This window comes from Danio rerio, chromosome 21 (assembly GCF_052040795.2).
Source record: "Danio rerio strain M-AB ecotype USA chromosome 21, GRCz13ab, whole genome shotgun sequence".
Lineage (NCBI taxonomy): Eukaryota > Metazoa > Chordata > Actinopteri > Cypriniformes > Danionidae > Danio > Danio rerio.
Genome location: NC_141041.1, coordinates 16497584 through 16516103, shown reverse-complemented (window position 1 = coordinate 16516103; position 18520 = coordinate 16497584). Strand labels below are relative to the sequence as shown.

The window sequence follows — 18520 nt, the reverse complement described above, 5'->3', positions numbered from 1 at the left end:
GCTGAAGGCGCGCAGCTGGCGTGCTGTGAGGAGCTTGCGTCTTTAATAAACTATGGCAGTTTGCGTACACTGAACAGTAAGAATGATTAATAAATTCATATCAAACAGTCCCTTAAAAGTCACGTCTCGCTTTCGGTTTCGGGCTTTGGCGCGTTTTGCACTCACACACAAACGTACCGTGCCAAAGCCCAAGTCCCTCAGGCACACCTCTTCCAACCGGGCCAGGGCCGACCAAGTGAACCGTGCTTGAGCGCGATTCAGCGCACTCACACTTCTCAAACGATCCGGGAAACGGGCCTGGGCACGGTACGGATGGCATAGTGTGAGTAGGCCCTAAGTGAATGACAATTATCATATGCATGCATAAAATGTGTCATGTCATGATTACAGGTATGACACACTTATGAACACTCTCTTCAAGTAAAGTGTTGCCAGTTTGAATAAACAATGATTCGCTGTATTTTGCAATGCCCTCAATATCAATGTTTATTATCATGATAAAATGTGTTATCAAATTCACAGCCTAGAATTCTGTTAAGGGAAAGAAGTGCACATCGATGCTCCCTGATTTTCATGTTGCATTGCATTGTGGGACTTTTCAGGGAATTTAGCAATTTGAGACAGTCCTCAAATGGCTGACACCCTGATCAGTGCCCTGTCTACTGAACAGGAGAGCTGATTGAGATGCAACACCCTAGTCCTTGCTCATCAGTATGCATCAACAGGTTCAAAAAGTCAAAAATGATGCTCCTCGACTCTGTTTGCAGTTTAACAGCCTTTAAAGTGAGGTGTGCGGTAAGTGGTAGTGACTTATGATGTCCTTTGCTGATAGTGTCAGTACGCTTTAGTCATTATCTCTATAGTCATCATGTGGATTTGCCCTTGAGGGGAAAACCCAACCTCGTTAAACTTTTATCAAGCTGTCTACATTAACATCCCATAAACGGCAATAAAGCATTTTGATAGTTTAATATTGAACTGTCCTTGTGCTCTATTGCAGTTTTAGTATTTGTGATCGTGTAGTGAGATTAATAAAGAGGATGACATACTGTTGCTGTTTGCATGCACAGACTGGTTGTGAATATGAAAGGGGAACTAAAGCAACCTTCAGAAGGTCGTTTTAGGGTTAGTTAAGCTATTGTTTTTGCTTTGGTTTTGGTTAAATGAATTGCTATAACATTTGATATGCCAACAACATGTATTTTTAGCTTGTGTTAGGACTGTATGATATTGTAAAAAACAGACATTGTGATTCATAATTGCGATATTTTTTTTTTGTGATGCATATTAAGATTACCTATTTCACCAGATGACATTATACATAATTATAATTAATCTTTAATTAAGTATAATTACAAACATTATAAATTTATGTGTCTAAATGCTTTAAACTGGCGTACACAGTCACATATCTTAAAATCACATTTAAATGATACAATTTCTGGTAAAGTACTGCAAAGGTTTTATTTCAACTGTAGCCCTGGTCAACAATAACCCTGGCTTCACATTGCAGATGTAAAGTTTGAAGATGCACACAACTGCGATATTAATGCCAAAACAATATATTGTGCTGCCTTACTATGTGTAAATCAATACACTGTTTTCATAAGTATAAAATCCAATCAAGACATACGAATGATAATTCTTAATGGCTTTGTGGGTGAGGTATGTTTTTAATACAGAATATTATATGATTAATATGAATTAATTAATTGTATTTATTTTTATATTTCAGTTCATTACGATGTAAACCTTGGGTCAAAATATTTTTTTTTATCACAAAGGACTATGTTATATATAGAAGCATTTTAAGTTTTATATAGAAAACATTCTAAAGCTTTGTAATATTTTCGAATATTACAGATTGCTTTTTCAAAAACATGAACGATGAATATAATCTGAAAATAGATAGCACTTTAATGTTTTAAGTTAAATATTTCTATGTAACTTAAAGGTATAGTTCACCCCAAAATAAAAATTTTGTCATTATTTACTCACTCTTTAATTCTGTTGAACACAAAAGAAGATATTTTGAAAAATGTTGGTTGCATTTGAGGCTGATTTGTACTCGACGTGTTCACTTTAGTGAGAGTGGTGACTGTGTTGTAATCGCAGTGTTTGCAAAGGTTCGCTTTAGGTGCAATCCACATGATTTCGGCTGGCAGAGCGCACAACATTTTTTGACACTTGAGCGAACAGTTTGCACGAAATCACTTTGAAGAGATTTTGTCTGAAACAGACATCTTTAAGATCCGTCCATGCGTGATCATGGGATAACCCGATGGCCAATTATTCTTGGCTAAAATTGCAACAGCAGTGGGAAAGCAAGAAAGTTTTTCTTAAAAAGTTTAGAAAAACTTGAGGGATAAGTTTGCTATAGTTACAGAATTTAACTTCACAATTACAGAATATGAATTAATTACAATTTCATATTTAAAACAAGTTAATAGATACAAAACTAAATAAAGTAACACATTATTTCTTTGATAACTGGAAAAGAATATTTGAACCTATCAGTTTACAATATACCGATGTCCTGTTTTTTCTAGGTTTTATTGGTGATAATGGTCGGAAATGTTGGACTTGTTGTCTTTTTTGCATACAAGTAGAGGACACAAACTAGCCAGACAATAATTGTAAATTGTGGAAAGCTAAATAAAATCTTTTTTTAGTAAGTGTATTTTTTTTTCCCAAAATAAAAAAACCCGTTCTGTTGTCATTGTTTTAATAAACTTTAATAGTTAGGACTGTCAGAGATGTGATGTATCAAAGTTTGATATAAAAAAAAAAATTTCTTATTTAAAAATATCTTTTGTGTTTAACAAGCTACATAAGGGTAAATAAATGATGACTTGAGTGAAGTTTCTCTTTAAGACTAGTGCAATAATGATTTGCAGGATCAATATTTTAACCCAACTGAAACAGTGAGAAAAACAGTTATAATTGCAGCATAAATCTATTAATCTATCCACCAACATTAGAAGTTTTAAAACTTTGCAGCATTGTGAATCAGTCATAAAATCGTTGAGAACTATAAAGAGAATATATGAGGACGCTGAGCATTGCAGATAATTCAAAAGATAAGCCGAGGATTTTTGTTCATGTGAATTTTCTTTTTTTTCTATTTGCAGAGGAAGAGTATAAAAGACTGAGTGAAGCTTTAGCAGATGAAGGCACCTACAATGCCGTGGCCTTCCGTTACAGCGCAGACTACTACGATCCCTCCCAGCCCACTGAAGAAGACGAGGCCGGCAAAGAAGCAGGTGGGATCCGTACAAGAAACCACACAGCTTCAAAAAACACACACACTCACTTTGAACTGCTGCTCGCGAGTCAGCCTGAGGAGATTCTCTTTCTGAGACTAGTTTCTGTTCTCCTCAGACAGACTTTAGCCTACGAACTTCAAAATGCTCTGGGATGAAACGAGGCTATTTCCCTTAGGTCAAATAAGTATCGTTTTTAAGCCTCAAGGCACTGAAAATCTTAAAGTTTGTTGAAGAGTGCGCGAGCCAGGCTGTGGTTATGCTGAGACTGCTAATGACCAGCAGGGTCCGGCGGTTCACCACTGAAGGCTTGTAGCAAAAACATCGCTCTGTATGGCTGATTGCTTTATAAACACGGGAGCCTGGAATTAGTTTGAGTCCTCAGAGCTTGTCTTGAGTGGAAATACAGTGACAAATGAGTTTCTAAAATGAACAGTAATCATTCTTTATGCTTTTGTGCCTCTCATTCAATCCTGCTCGCACCAGCACTCTGTAGAGAACAAGACATTTGGCCCATGGCGAGCAGTCCTTATTCACTGACTTACTACAATCACACACACAGTCATCTAGTGTCATTGATGTCTTTTTCTTACCATGACTGTGATGAACTGAAATCCACACAGCTTTTATTCACTCAATGAAAGATCATTTACATTCATCAGCCGCAAACAGCACAACAGTCTTTTCACCGAACATCTGAAATTGCTCATGAAATTGGAAAGTACTATCTCAATTTGCTCAATTTTAATCTGATTGGCTTACTGTATACAATACACAGGATAATGTTCCACTTTGTATCTACAAGAAGCTCATGAAGTTAATAAAATGTTTAGTTATAATTCTAGTGTATTTACTAAGGATTTCTTGACATTAGGGGATTTGAGCATCCAGGTGTAGGCGGGTAAAATAAAAGCTTTTGAAGATTGTATGATTGGCTGATTTGTCAGGTTAATGGTATCTAATCTTTAAAAAGACGTTTAAACGTTTAACATCACAACATTTTAACTATTAAAAAGCAATCCCATCAAATTAATTTACCTCTGAACTACCTCTAAAATCAGTGATAGAGTGTTTTAGACCCTATCTGTTTTCAGTATCATCAGCTTGTGGATGGATTGATAAAAATGGCTCTTAAAGGACCATGAAACCCCCATCTTTCGGTTCAAGTTTACCTTTAGAATAAAAAAAAAGCTTTATAATAGGTGTGGAGCGCTGCGAGCAGAGGGATGCCGTTCTCCAATTCACGTACAGGTCTCTCAACAAAATGCTTGCTGCAAACTAACAGCTTTGCTGTATCGGTCCTGACAGCATTGTGGGGAAAAACATGCAAAAAACCCAGTGAATCATGGAAACAAACCCATAACGCAAGACTCTTCATGAACGGCTAAACATTGCTTACTGTAGACGGACACGGCCTCACACGGTCATTGGGTCTCACAGCCTTCGTGCTTGCACGTGCTCTCATGAATAATTAAGAAGCTGGGTCTTCTCATTGGATTAGAAAACTCAGCTATTAATAATAATGAGAAACTGAAGCAGTATCACTCCACTAGCAGGTTTGGAAAACACAGATTCACAGGATTCAAACACACATATTTTTTTTACAACTTGAAAAGGCATCTTTGGATATCTTTTGTTTCTTTGAATATAACATAAGCCACTTTTTTTTTTTTCCTTTGAATGTTTTCTGAACCATAGGCTGACCAGTAGCTTTTGGAGTTGAAGGCCATTTTCTCCTTGAGATATTGTTGATAAACAAAACTAAATAAAATACTTGTAAAAAAAACATGTTAAACAAGTACATGCATCATAGGAAAGGTATAACAAAAAAGTTTATGGTTTTAAAGCCTTGACTTTTCCAAACCGAGGTAAACATTAAAACTGGTTATCGTCCCATGCCTAAGAAAAGAAAAATGGGGTGAACTTTGAACAACTGTAATTACAGAATACAGAACACAAAACAAAAGTATCCATCTGGAGCTCCTCCACAGGAATTGACACTTGTTAAACACCTGGGCACTTGGAGCAGAAGCATACATTGGCCTTAAACCCATAACTTTATAAGATTAAGAGTGAAGATAATTAGATTAATAGGAGTTTTGTTTTTTTTACTTAGCATAAAATAATATATTTTAAATATGGTTTATACCCAGTAAGCTGAATGTAATCATCATGTATTTCTCAAGTGGAAGTCGATGGCTACAAATGTTTGGTTACCAACAATTTTTGAAATTTCAGATGAGTAAATGATTTAAAGAATATGAAATAGCCTGAAAAATCTTTTGGTTAAAAAGAAATGGTTTGTAGGTTGACTAACAACTCTTTAACTATATTTGCTGAATTATATCTGGGAAATTATGTGTGTTTATTATTTTTGGATTTACAGAAAATCTAATTTTATGTAGTTTTCCAGTGTTTTCTGTTTAACCTTTTTTTTAATGCTAATCAATTAGGGCTGCTTGACATTGGGAAATAATGACATCACGATATTTTGTTTTTCTGCAATTAATATCGCAATATAAATAGCATTTCACAGTATGACTAATAATAATATTTGGAAACCGTTCATAGATTTACAGTGATTGTGATGATTTTGTAGAGGGGTGAACTTGCATAAAAAATAATAAACATATTACACATTATATAATGGTCATTGTCAATTTTGAAATTCTTTTGTGATCTACTTCAAATGTTGACTGCTAGTATTCATTGCAGAAATAATTGAATGCAATTATTCTTGAAGCTACACATTTTATCATTTTAGTGTCCAAATGGTTTAATTATTTAAACTCTTCCATAGTCACATGCAGGCCTAAGAAAATTGGTGTTTTCGTTAACTACAATCCCAAGTCCACATTGCAAATCCTGCGATGTTAGTTAACTTTAGTTTGCTTATTAGTTAGTTAACTTTATTTGTCCCTGTAGGGAAATTTCATTTGCAGCATACACTCACAGAGACATCTGACATTTTACATTTGGCATTAAAATAAATAAATCATTTAAAAAAATGGTACCCCTACCCTAAATAAATAAGCAGTCTTCTGGCCATCAACTGATACTGAGGGAGGAGAAATTGAAAAACTTAATTGTTTGGGGTATAAATGATAATTTTTCCTATTTCTTACACATTTAGGAACACAATATCGACGACCTAATTGTAATAATTGGAAGGGGCATTATAAAGGCTGTCTCTCATCATTGACAACAATGAGAGCCCTATATAGTACTCCTTTTTTTGTGTGTATATACTATAAATGCTCTTTAATTTTATTCCCAACAACTTACTGGTTGTTGTTACCACCTTCTACATTGACCTCTTCTCGCCCTTAGAAGCATTTCTATACCAACAAATAACACAAAATGTTGCAATACTTTCTATAAAAGCACTATAAAACAATAGTAAAGACAATAGTTTCTTCAAGAAGTAAATTCTCTTTTGAAGCTATTTCCTTACACAGTCAGACCACATATCCCACTTTTTTCCAATATTGCACCCAAATATTTATAATTTGTTACTAACTGAATTTGCTCCCCATTAATTAATGTGTGAGGAGTTTTGCTTTGTGTTCTCTCTCTAAAATCAATAACCCTCTCCTTAGTTTTAGAAATGTTTAGGAGAAGGTTTGAATATTTACACCCGTCTAAAAAGAAGTCATGAACAGGGCCGCATTCTTCCTCCTCTTCATTTAAAAGACTCACCAAAGCTGTATCGTCTGCATACTTTACAATATATCTATTTTTAAATGAATTTATACAAGAATTTGTATATAAAAGGAATAACAAAGGAGATAAAACACAACCCTGGGGGGCTCCAACTGAAGTACACATTTTATCTAAAGTTAAACCTCCAATTTTAACCTGTTGGATTCTAGAGCTTAGAAAATTGGACACCCATGCTATCATTTCGTTGTCTAATAAAAAAAAATCCTTTGCAAGTGTAGAAGCTAATATGCTAGGAGAAATACAATTAACAGCATGTGACTATTGCAGATTCACACATTGCGATATCAATGCTGAAACCATATATTTTGTGGTCCATTACTATGCTATAATATAAACCTAAAAACTACAAACAGTGGTTGATTGATGGTTTGTCTATTGTAGCCATCAACATAAAAATAAATAAAAATTAGGCTTGTAATATGCACTTTGTAACTACTAAATTAAGTTACCTCTAACTGTATCTTTGGCTCTAATGCACCAGCAATGTGTTTCCATCTCCTGCCTCCATTTCCCTTCACACAGAGTTCAACATCAAATTTTAATGTTTTTTTTTAACCTGTCCTGGCCGATTTGCGGAGGCAGGGGTTGGAAGAGTGCATGGAGGCACGAGTGGTAAGCAAAGCTGATGGGGCTTGCTGTGTTTCTGAAAGTTGGAGTAATTCAAAATGATACTTAAAGTGGCGTTCTTCTAAAGTGCCCTTAGATAAAGAAACTTCATGGTTGTATCTCTCGCTCTTTCTCGATGTGTGTGTTTTTTCTCATTCTTTGTGCTTTATGGCTTGTCGATCTGATTTTGTCTGTTTCTTTCTTTTTTCCCGCCTTTGACCCTCTTCTTAGATCAAGAGCAGCTGGAGGAGGAGAGTGAAGAGCCATTTGTGGCTCCTCCTGGTCTTCTTATCCCTCCGGATGTAGAGCTGGTGAGCATTATAAAGTATACTCATTTTGTACAATTGTGTACAATATTAAAACTCTGTTCAAGGCCAGTAAGATGTTAAGGCGGCTAAATTTGCCATGAAATGAAAACTGACAAAATTACCTTTGTTAGTGCACAATCCTATTCTTGAAGTCAGCAATGAATCCGTGAAATGAGCAAGTGAAAACACAGAAAGTATAGGTTGTATCTTTAATCAAAATATGAAAATTAGCTTTTGCTCTGAAATATCGTTGAGTTTGACCTAAGTAAAATATTTTTAGATATTTAATTTCAAACAATGTTTAGCAAAAGCTCTGACCTCGATATTGTATTTTATTTCATTTGAAAGTTGGTACACAGTTGATAGTAACTTACAGTTAATTTAGATTTATTTGATAAATAGCTAATGGCTAATGTATTATTATGTTTAAGTAAATTAAAATGTAACACTAAAGACTTAAATCACATTTTAACCATACTTTTTAAAAGAAAATGTCCACTTAATGTAAGGTTATTTAGTGTAAAGGCCTGTGCACAACGAGACGTTTTTTTTGCTCGCACTTTCCATTGACTTTTAACACCTCGTCAATAAATAAAGGACGTCAATGTGATCGTGCACACCAACGCGCAAAACGGCAGGCGTAAAAGCGGCATTTTTTTAAAGAAATGCCTCATGCTCGTTTTTATAGTTTTGCTGCGCCACGCTAAAACGTCCTCCAATCCGATTGGCACATTTGTTCACGTGCACAGAGCTGCTGAAGTTGTAGTAAACAGCACTTGAAGGCGCTCAAGCGCAAAACTGTCAATGCAAGCGCACATTGAAGAAGAAGCCCAGAGGCGATATGAACGTGGAGCTGCTTATTGCTCTGGTGAACAATAATAATTTCTTCATCGCTAGAGCTGCTACTTGACCCATCCATGCTTGTTCGAGTCACCAGTAGCTTTAACAAGCGTGTGAACTTTCTCTCCTTCTCTTCTTCTGTGTTATAAGTTGGGTGTCAGAAGCTTAAAGTTGTGTAGCGCCCTCTAACGTCAAGGACTGATTTTGCATACTCTTCTGCTTGATGCCAGTGAAAATCGCTTGGGTTTGAATCCGGAAAAACGTCTCGTAAAGCGCTGACGATAAACGTAAACGAAAAGGTGTTTATGAGCCTTAACACTTACCAAGATAACATGATGGGCAAATTTTGAACAACAATAAATAAATGCGCTACGATGTACTGGAAAAAAAACCCTCTAAAAATACTAATAAATTGTAATAGATGTTTATACTTTGCTATGCTTTTTTTTTTTTTTTTAAACCACTAGGTTTTAGCCATCATTAGGCCCATACGGAATCTGCGCACACAGAAATCCGCAGATTGCCTCCAAGTTTTGGCCCATCTTTGAGTCTATTAATTTATTGTGTAAATGTATGTGCATATTATATTTATTCATTTTTTTAAATAATTTAAGTAATAATATTGACTAATATGAAAGTCTTCATTTGATTTATTTATTTTACTTTTTACAATATTTTCTGTCTTTTAGTAGTTATATTATATAATATGTTTACCAAATAAGTGGATCTAGATAGATTTGCATTGTAAACATAAATAAAAGTTAAAAAGCTAATATTTTTTATTTCATTGATTAAGTTTTTAGTTACGATACTCCCAAAATAATTCCGCATAAATCTGCAGATTTTTTACAAAATTCTGAGCAGAACTGGCAAAAAATGTCTGCAGATTCTGTCTGGCCCTACCCATCATGTATAATTTGTACTTAACATTGACAATTCTGCTAAATGATGAGACATTGTTTTACAGAAACGTGACATTTTCTTTTCACAAAAATTTTAAAGTAGACTCTTTACCCGAACTAAATTTGCTTTCTAACAAATGTTTGTACATTTCATTGCAATTGAATTTCATGTACAAAATACATGTATTCAAAAAGGCAGCAACACCAAAGCTCCAAAAAAAAAAATAAAATAAAATAATGGAATTGAAAAGGCAAACACAAAAGTGTAAGGTTTCGAGCACACCAGCTCTTCATCAAACCTGAAGAGCTGGTGTTCTCGAAATGTTACACGCTTTGTGTTAGCCTTTTTAATTCCAATAATTGGTATTTTTTGGAGCTTTGGTGTTGCCCACTTTTGAATATATTTTTGCAGTTTTTGCTGGTTGGCTGAGGTCCCAGTTAGAGTGATGTGCGTGCTTTTGTGCATTTTTTACGAAATACGAAATACATGAAATACAAAAATAAAAAATGTCTCATCCTTGACTTGTATTCATGTGGGGTATCCATATTAACTATTAATAGTGTTTTAAAAGATTAACCAAGTAAAATACGGCCTATCCACTCAACCAATAGCTGGTGTGTGGTGAGCGCACTGGCGTCGTTGTCCTGTGGCAGCCGTCGCATCATCCAAGTGGATTCTGCACACTGGTGGTGGTGTAGAGAGACCCCCCCCTTATGATTGTGAAGCTCTTTGGGTGTATGGCCATACACAATAAATGCGCTATATAAATACACATTGCATTACATTACAAAATAAGTAATTTTTTAATAAAAAAGCAGCAATGTCACAATTTAATTTATGCATTACGACACTATTAAAACATACAGCATGATCGCATATTCATTTTTAGAATTGCTAAAGAATACATATAAGAGTGTAATTAAAATACTAATATGTTATTGTTGTAAACATTAACTTTAAGTGTCAGTGAGATGAAAAAATATCTTGGAAATGAGTATGTGCTATTAAATGTCCACAATCCATATCAATTATTTCCATATATGTTCAGATAGTGTGGTTGAAATATATTGTTCATCCCTACTTGCATTTCCCTCCATATTAGAATGAAATATGTAGTTGATTTGTTTTTTGTTGTTGGATGTCATGTCTGATCATTTAAACCTCAATTTTGTAGATTTGCACTTTTTAAGAGGCCATTTATAACTGTGGCAGATAAAGATTATTCTCTGTTCTTTTCCATTCAGAAGAGTTTGATTGTAAGCTATAAAGGAATACCTTTGTACAAGCCGTGTGCACACGGTGGGTTGCTAACGTCAATCTGTACAAACCAGACACAGGCTTTTATCTCCACAGGATCCCTCATTTGGAAGCCACATACAATCACTGATGATTTCTTTTTTACTGTGCCTGTAGCTGAAAGCAAGTTGATCCCTCCAAGTTATACTTCTCTAAAAGCTCAGGAGTCTCCATGTCCCTCATTTATCCTCTTAGACCAGGGATTTGTCATCACTTTCCCCAAGGCCTTACTTGAAACATGGCAACACAAATGCTTCCCCATCCAGTGTTGCAACAACATACCTCAATCTGGCTATTTTAAGTTGATGGGAGACGTATTCGTTTCAAGGTTGAAGGATTAGTTCAAACCTTCAGCTTCTCAGGCTTGAAAACCCCAATTAGTTTCAAGCTTGTGAGGTGCTTTGAAGGAGCATTGTGAATTATTAATCCTCAGCTGCTCTGATTACCTAGCTTATTGTACAGCACATAGCTCGAAGCTACAAAAGATCTGATTTTGAAGACAAACATTGGGTTATCTTCGAATTAGCAAGTCATGATTTTTATCTCTTGGTCTCTGGGGCTTTGGAAGCAATAGAATCTCTGTTTACCTGGACACCGGAGCTCAAGTGGAGGCCTACGAAAAGTTCTTCTCATGCAATATTCATACTCTATTCCCCTAATGAATGATATGTGTCATTTTCACATCCGTAACACGAATGAAAGCATTTGTCATTCAAAATACTGCGTCGTCATAAATCAGCTCAGCACATGAATATGATTTTGTCTGCAGCCTGAAAGATTTGTGACTCTTTCAAATCTGCATGTGTTGCAGGAAAGGAATTAATGACGTCCCCGGTTAGATTCATGAAGCGCCGCTCACACATAAATTGTTTGTGTGTAAACTGCAGTAGCTGGAAATCGCCTGAAGACATTGATGATAAATGTTCTATACTAGTTTTTCCCCTATGCAAATTTTCTAATTAATCTTTATTTACTTTAAATGCCCTGTTTTCTTAGAAGCCATTTCGGATTGTCAGTCTTGTTTACCTCATTCCTTTGCCATCTATTTCAGCCGGCGACCACCAAGACTCATGCTATTATCGAGCGCACCGCCAACTTTGTATGCAAGCAGGGGGCCCAATTTGAGATTGTGCTGAAGGCAAAGCAGGCTGGCAACTCCCAGTTTGATTTCCTGCGGTTCGACCACTACCTGAACCCTTACTACAAGCACATTCTACGAGCTATGAAGGAAGGGAGATACACGCCGGCTTCAGAGGGCAAGCAGGACCAGCAACAGGGTATGTTTTGCATCGGGTACGGTTTATTACAGGGGTTGGCATCTTATGGCGCACCTGCCAATTATTCACATGCAAGCAGCTAAGAAAGTATTTAATTGATAGTTTTCAGTCACATGAACTATTCGGAGATCTGGTGGGCAAAAAACAATGGGCTGTAATGGCAACTACACTGGGATCTCCATAGAAACACAGCACAATTTGCTTATTTCTATCCATTTCGAGCTGTGAATATTTAGATCAGGGGTTCCCAAACTTTTCAGCTCGCGACCCCCAAATTAACAATGCCAGTAGCTTGCGACCCCCAATATCCTCTGAGGTGGTTATAAATACAGAAACCTTGCATGCAATGGGACGCACCTAAGTCTATTCTTCGTTATATTTTTTAATGTATGTCAGTGCTGTAAATGTGCCAGAAAGTTTAACCTGGTATTATAAAATCAATCTGCTTCATCTGACGCTATTGCTGAGTCTTTAGTATAATGTAATTACCTGAGGGGTCGCAATCCAATAGAACTAGTAACTATAAGCTACTATATTAACTATACAGTAGTGTATATAGTAACTGTAAACGACTATTTTTTTAGTAGGTTATGGATTAAAATGGTAATTCTTATGGTTTAATAAAAATATATAGATTTTTGGAAATCACCAGGCGACCCCCCCCTTCATTGTCCCGCGACCCCTTGGGGCGTCCCGACCCCCACTTTAAGAACCACTGATTTAGATCACATATAAACGGAACAAAACCGATATATATAATCACAAAATGTAAATCGTGTGAGCCTGTGATCCATGTACTGCACTTTAAATATGCATAGAAAGAATAAAGTTGCTGTCAAAATAATGTTTCACAATAGGGCTTTTTTCCACTGAGTTTAAAACTATGTTTTATGTATGGTTTTGAGTATGATATATTTTACAAGAGTTGAATTCATTTGTTTTTAGAATAACAATCAAATCTTATAAGTTGTCAGATAATAACCCAAACAATTTTTCTTAAACAGAATCAAAGTCAGATGAATCAGATGACGATGATGACGGGGATGGAAACTACCTGCACCCGAGTCTGTTTGCACCCAAGAAGTGCTCTCGTCTGGAGGAAATAATAAAGGTATGGTTTCAAACATTCTCCATGTGATGACAAACCTTGTGCCTTGGATAAAATGCTAAATCATTACATGTTCCTAAGAGCCAAAAGACAGATGACGTGTAATTTTACACCCCGTTATGCACTGCACACTAAGCTCTTAAAAAAGATTATTACCATTAATTTCGAATGCAATTGATAAGTGTTCAAAGCAATACATTTATGTCAAATTACTCTTAAGTTGTTCTATTTCTTGACAGAACTGGGCCTGATATGAAAGCATCTGACATCAAAGTGTTCTCGCTTTTTTTCTTTATTTGTTCAAATAAGGATATGAAGTTCTCATCATAGCTTTGATTTCTTCATCTAATATTCTGTATGTTTAATCTGAGTTGCTCTGTCATTTTTTTAAAGAGAGTGCCACTGAGAGGCAACAGAGATAAAAGCTTGTAAAATAAACTTATGTTATCTGATTTGGTTTCCTAATAGAAATCTTCGGCTTTTGGCTTAATGGTAGAAAGTTAGATTTTCAATCATGAACTAAAAAAAAAAACTTTATATATTTATTTATTTATTTAATTAATTTAGCCAATGCCAGTGTAATTATTTAGCTTGTGTTTAGCCTGTGGTTGTTAAAGTAAGTATTAAACTGAGTGTTTTGATGTTTAAGAGCCTAATGTTTAAGATTAGGTGTTTTAACATTCATTCTAGGTTTTTAGATCTCTCTGCATGTTTTTTTTACTTCATGATATGGTGAATTGATAACCTAATAATAGCTCAGGAAACCAGTCCTGCATTCTTAAGTGATGGAAGCAGGTTTAACAGGTTTGCATAGCACGTTAAGATAATCTACATTTACGCTCACTATGCCTGTATTTTTGAAATATTTTAATGTTCATTTTATTCAAACAATCTATTTATTGAGATTTAACAAAATTGTGACAATATAATACTATTTGTGTATCTTTAAAAGAGAAACAACAGCAACAACAACAAGAATGCGGTTGTTTTAGTTAGTAACAGGTTATTTCAGATGGTAAAACATTAGGAAGATAAGATAAATCCATTTAATTTATAGAAGATTATCATTTGGCAATGTTAATCTATTTAGTATTTTCCCATTTAATTTAACAAATTGCTTAAATTTGAATTTGAAAGGATATAATGAAGTATAGTTGGTGTTTAAAATGTTTTTTTATACACGTGTGTATATTTTTAGTGCTGGGCTAACATTAATCATAAATAATCTCATCCAAAATAAAAGTTGTTTTGATATATAATGTAATATTATGTGAAACATACTCACACACACACACACACACACACACACACACACACACAAACACACACACACACACACACATATATATATATACACACACATACACACACATGCATACAGTTAAAGTCAAAATTATTAGCTCCCCTGAATTGTTATTTTTATTCCATTTCTGTTTCTTGGAGAGCAGATTTTGTCAACGCATTTCTAAACATAATAGTTTTAATAACTCATTTCTAATAGCTGATTTATTTTATCGTTGCCGTGATGGCAGTAAATATTTTACTAGACATTTATCAAGACACTTCTATACAGCTTAAAGTGACATTTAAAGGCTTTACTAGGTTAGTTAGGTTTACTAGGCAGGTTAGTGTAATTAGACAAGTTATTGTATTATGATGTTTTTTTTCTATAGACTTTTAAAAAAATATATAGCTTAAAGGGGCTAATAATTGTGACCCTAAAATAGTTTTTAAAAAATTGAAACTGCTTTTATTCTAGGCGAAATAAAACAAATACTTTCTCCAGAAGAAAAAAAATATTATCAGACATACTGTGAAAATGTCCTTGCTCTGTTAAACATCATTTGGGAAACATTTAAAAAAGAAAAAAGAAATAAATCAAGTGGGGTTTAATAATTCTGACTTCAACTGTGCATATCTATGTAATGTATATCTAAATATAATTAAGCATTTTCTCAAATATATGCATGCATGTTTGTGTTTATATATGCATAATAAATATCAACAAAACTAGGGCTGGGCGTTTAATCCAACAGTAATCAAAACCTATAATAGTGTACCTATAATAGTTTACCCTTTTATCAATCTGATCTTTAGTCGCATATGGGGTCACATGACCCCACTCAGTTAGCCACACTTTGCAGCGACAGCTGATTTCTGGTCTAGTAGGATGAGCCTTGAGCCTTATTTTGCACTTCATTGACTGATTGAAAGTTGCGCCAGAGATGCCTTGAGACGTATAAAATATTATTTACAGGATATGCAAGAGTTATTTTATTTAGAAGAGATACTGCTTTTTTCAACTTTTAATATGAAAAACACTGAAAATAATTTATTTGTTTTCAAAAGTGCAAGTTATTCATTTTCACTTTTTTTAATAATAAAAAAAATAACTGTTGGTTTTAGTTAATGTGTGTTGTAATTTCATTTGTTCAACAGTGATGTTTAATAAATAATTATAGTGTGTGTTTCCTTCAAATATTTTAAAATCAAGTAAAATTCCTTCATTCAGAAATTTCTCTCTTGTAATATGTGAGCATATGTATGGCACAAAACCTGTCAGTGAACTATAGGGGCAGAAAATAAAGTAAATGAATGAAATAATCGTTTTTTAATTGTAATAGAGTTAAAATTTTCAATTAATCAAGATTTTAAGCAAAATCGCCCAGCCCTACACAGTAAAAACACATACATTGTCAAAAGAAACTTTTATTTTGTATGCGACTAATTGCAAATCATTTTTGCCCAGAACTAATTGTTAATCATATATTATTAGTATCTTTTTTATTATATAATCTATATTATCATATATGTTAATAATCTGCACCTATATTATTATATATGTTAATATATCAATCAACACATCAACGTTTTAATGAAAAAAGAAAAAGGTTATTCAATTTAGTCAGTGCAATATGTTTTTAAACATAATAAGATCTACGATCATTGGGTGGCAGGTTTTTAATTAACAGGGCTTTCAACAGCTGTACCGATGCATGTGTTGCTTTGTTTATCATTTTTCAACCCATTTAAATTATGCTTCCCTAAAAAAAGTAAATCACTTTTGCAATTTTCACAAGACCTCATTTATGTTAGCCAGCTAAATGACTTTCCTGACATATTGAAATCATCAGGCTTTGCAACACCAATGTTCAATCCATCACAGAAAACTAGATGCTTAGGTAAATGCAATGCATTCAAAACAAAACTTTTTGGACTCTGTGATCAATGGCTTTGCTGTACCGCCATTCTTATGCATGCTTTTGTCCTTTCTCATTCATTTTTTATAGTCTGTAAGAATGGGAATATAATAAATGGAATTTCATACGTGCTGTCTAGGATTTTTTTTTCAAACCCAGAGAGCTCATTCATTGGAAGCTTGAAATATGAGCCCTTGAGGAATCATTTCTGCAGGTGTGATGAATATTCAAGAGGATAGTCAAAATTGTAAAACAGCACCCCTGGTGGTTAAAATTAACATTGCAATTTTCAGCTGAATAAGCCTGTGTTGGAGCAATAGTGCAAAAACAAAAATGCTGTCATCACTTTCATGTTATATCTTAGAATATACGTTTTTATTCACTGAGCAACAAGCCGTAAAAGTGAATTTTAAAGACGTGCTGTCATGGTACACTGTAGACATTTGTCGAGACTAGACAGAAATTGTATTGGAAGGCAAAAAAAGCTGGTGAAAGTACTTAAAAGGTCACCTCCTTAGGGGACAGGAGGAAATCGAGTGAAATTGCGTGTTCAGCATGTCGTCTAAAAAGAAGTGGACTCGCAGGGAAAGCAAAGAAGCGTTCATGCAGGACGGCAACAAGCAGAAGTGATGACAGCATGCAGAAGTCTATAAAGCATGGAGTGACATCCAGTGGCAGGAAATACTGGGGAGAGACAAGAGTAGACTTGAAATCTTTGGACGTCCCAGTGTGTTAGATGTCTTATTCTTGCAGTGTTTTACTGGCCACCTCATACACTGTTGGAGCTCTGCCTCATATGAACTGGGGAAAGAAGCAAATGTAGCCAAACACTGCTTGAAGCTTGGACCGATTTGCCAGGAAGCTACCTGGAAAAAAAGAACTACAAAATGTTGAATTGCCTCCAAAGGGACCACACAAAAATACTGGCTGGTTTTAAAATCAGATTTATAGGCTTAAAGCAGTCATGTGGTTTTACTTGCAAATACATTTCCTTTTTTCCCTTTTGTTTTTAAATAGGTGTTTTTTTCTTTATTAAAAAAAAAAAATGTTTTTAAAAGAAGCCTGTTCTGTTCACCAGTGCCACATTTCAGTGGGAAAGTTAATGTAAAATATAATGAAAGTTTAAATTATTTTTTTTCTAATTGGATGTAGTTTTAAAATGTTATTTATTCACCTGATTCAAAGCTGATTTTTCAGCATGATTTCTCCAGTTTTGATGTCCATCAGAAATCATTTTATTGTTCTGATTTGCTGTGCTGTTATGATCTGTTATGTTATAACAGATCAGATATATCTGTTATTGGGTCTTAATGGTTAATAATGATTCTTATAATTAACAATGGTTTCAGACTTCATAGTTCTGTGTAAATGGATACATATTATTTTTATTATTACTATTTTTTTTTAAGGATTTTTCACCTAAGTTGTAATGTATGGAATACTGTTTCTGGGTCCAAGCCGCTACTCATTTGAATTGAGAAAATATTTATTTATGGCCACTTTTTAGTCATATCACGCGTTAAAGTCAATTTCTTGTAAAATCATGGACTACACAACAGTCTCTAGACTTGCTGCATCACAGACACCAATATTTTAAGCTTTTATAAAAAATGTTTAACTTTCTGATATTAGGTATGGACATACAGCTGAAGTCAGAATTATTAGACCCCTGTTTATTTTTTCTCCAATTACTTTATAATGGAGGGAATTATTTTAGTACATTTCTAAACATAATGGTTTTATTGACTCATTTCTAATAACGGATTTATTTTATCTTTGCCTTAATAGTGAATAATATTTTACTAGATATTTTTCTAAACACTTCTATACAGCTTAAAAAGACATTTAAAGGCTTAACTCAGTTAATTAGGTTAACTAGGCAGGTTAGGGTAATTACGCAGATGGTTGTATAACAGTTGTTTGTTCTGTATACTATTAGAAAAAATATAACTTATAGAGGCTAATACTTTTGACCTTAAAATGGCTTTAAAAAATG

General features: G+C 34.4%; 2 protein-coding genes across 3 annotated transcripts in view; one reads left to right on the top strand and one right to left on the bottom strand.

Moving 5' to 3' along the window:
- LOC147838808 (uncharacterized) overlaps positions 1-18520 on the bottom strand; it is a 483811-nt gene that overhangs the window by 100002 nt on the left and 365289 nt on the right. The gene's annotated exons all lie outside the window — the stretch shown is intronic.
- sfswap (splicing factor SWAP) overlaps positions 1-18520 on the top strand; it is a 156295-nt gene that overhangs the window by 9786 nt on the left and 127989 nt on the right. For both annotated transcript variants that reach the window (NM_201168.2, XM_087299397.1), the window contains 4 exon segments: positions 3132-3263; positions 7824-7903; positions 11991-12216; positions 13221-13327. In NM_201168.2, the coding sequence (NP_957462.2) occupies positions 3132-3263; positions 7824-7903; positions 11991-12216; positions 13221-13327 (545 nt within the window).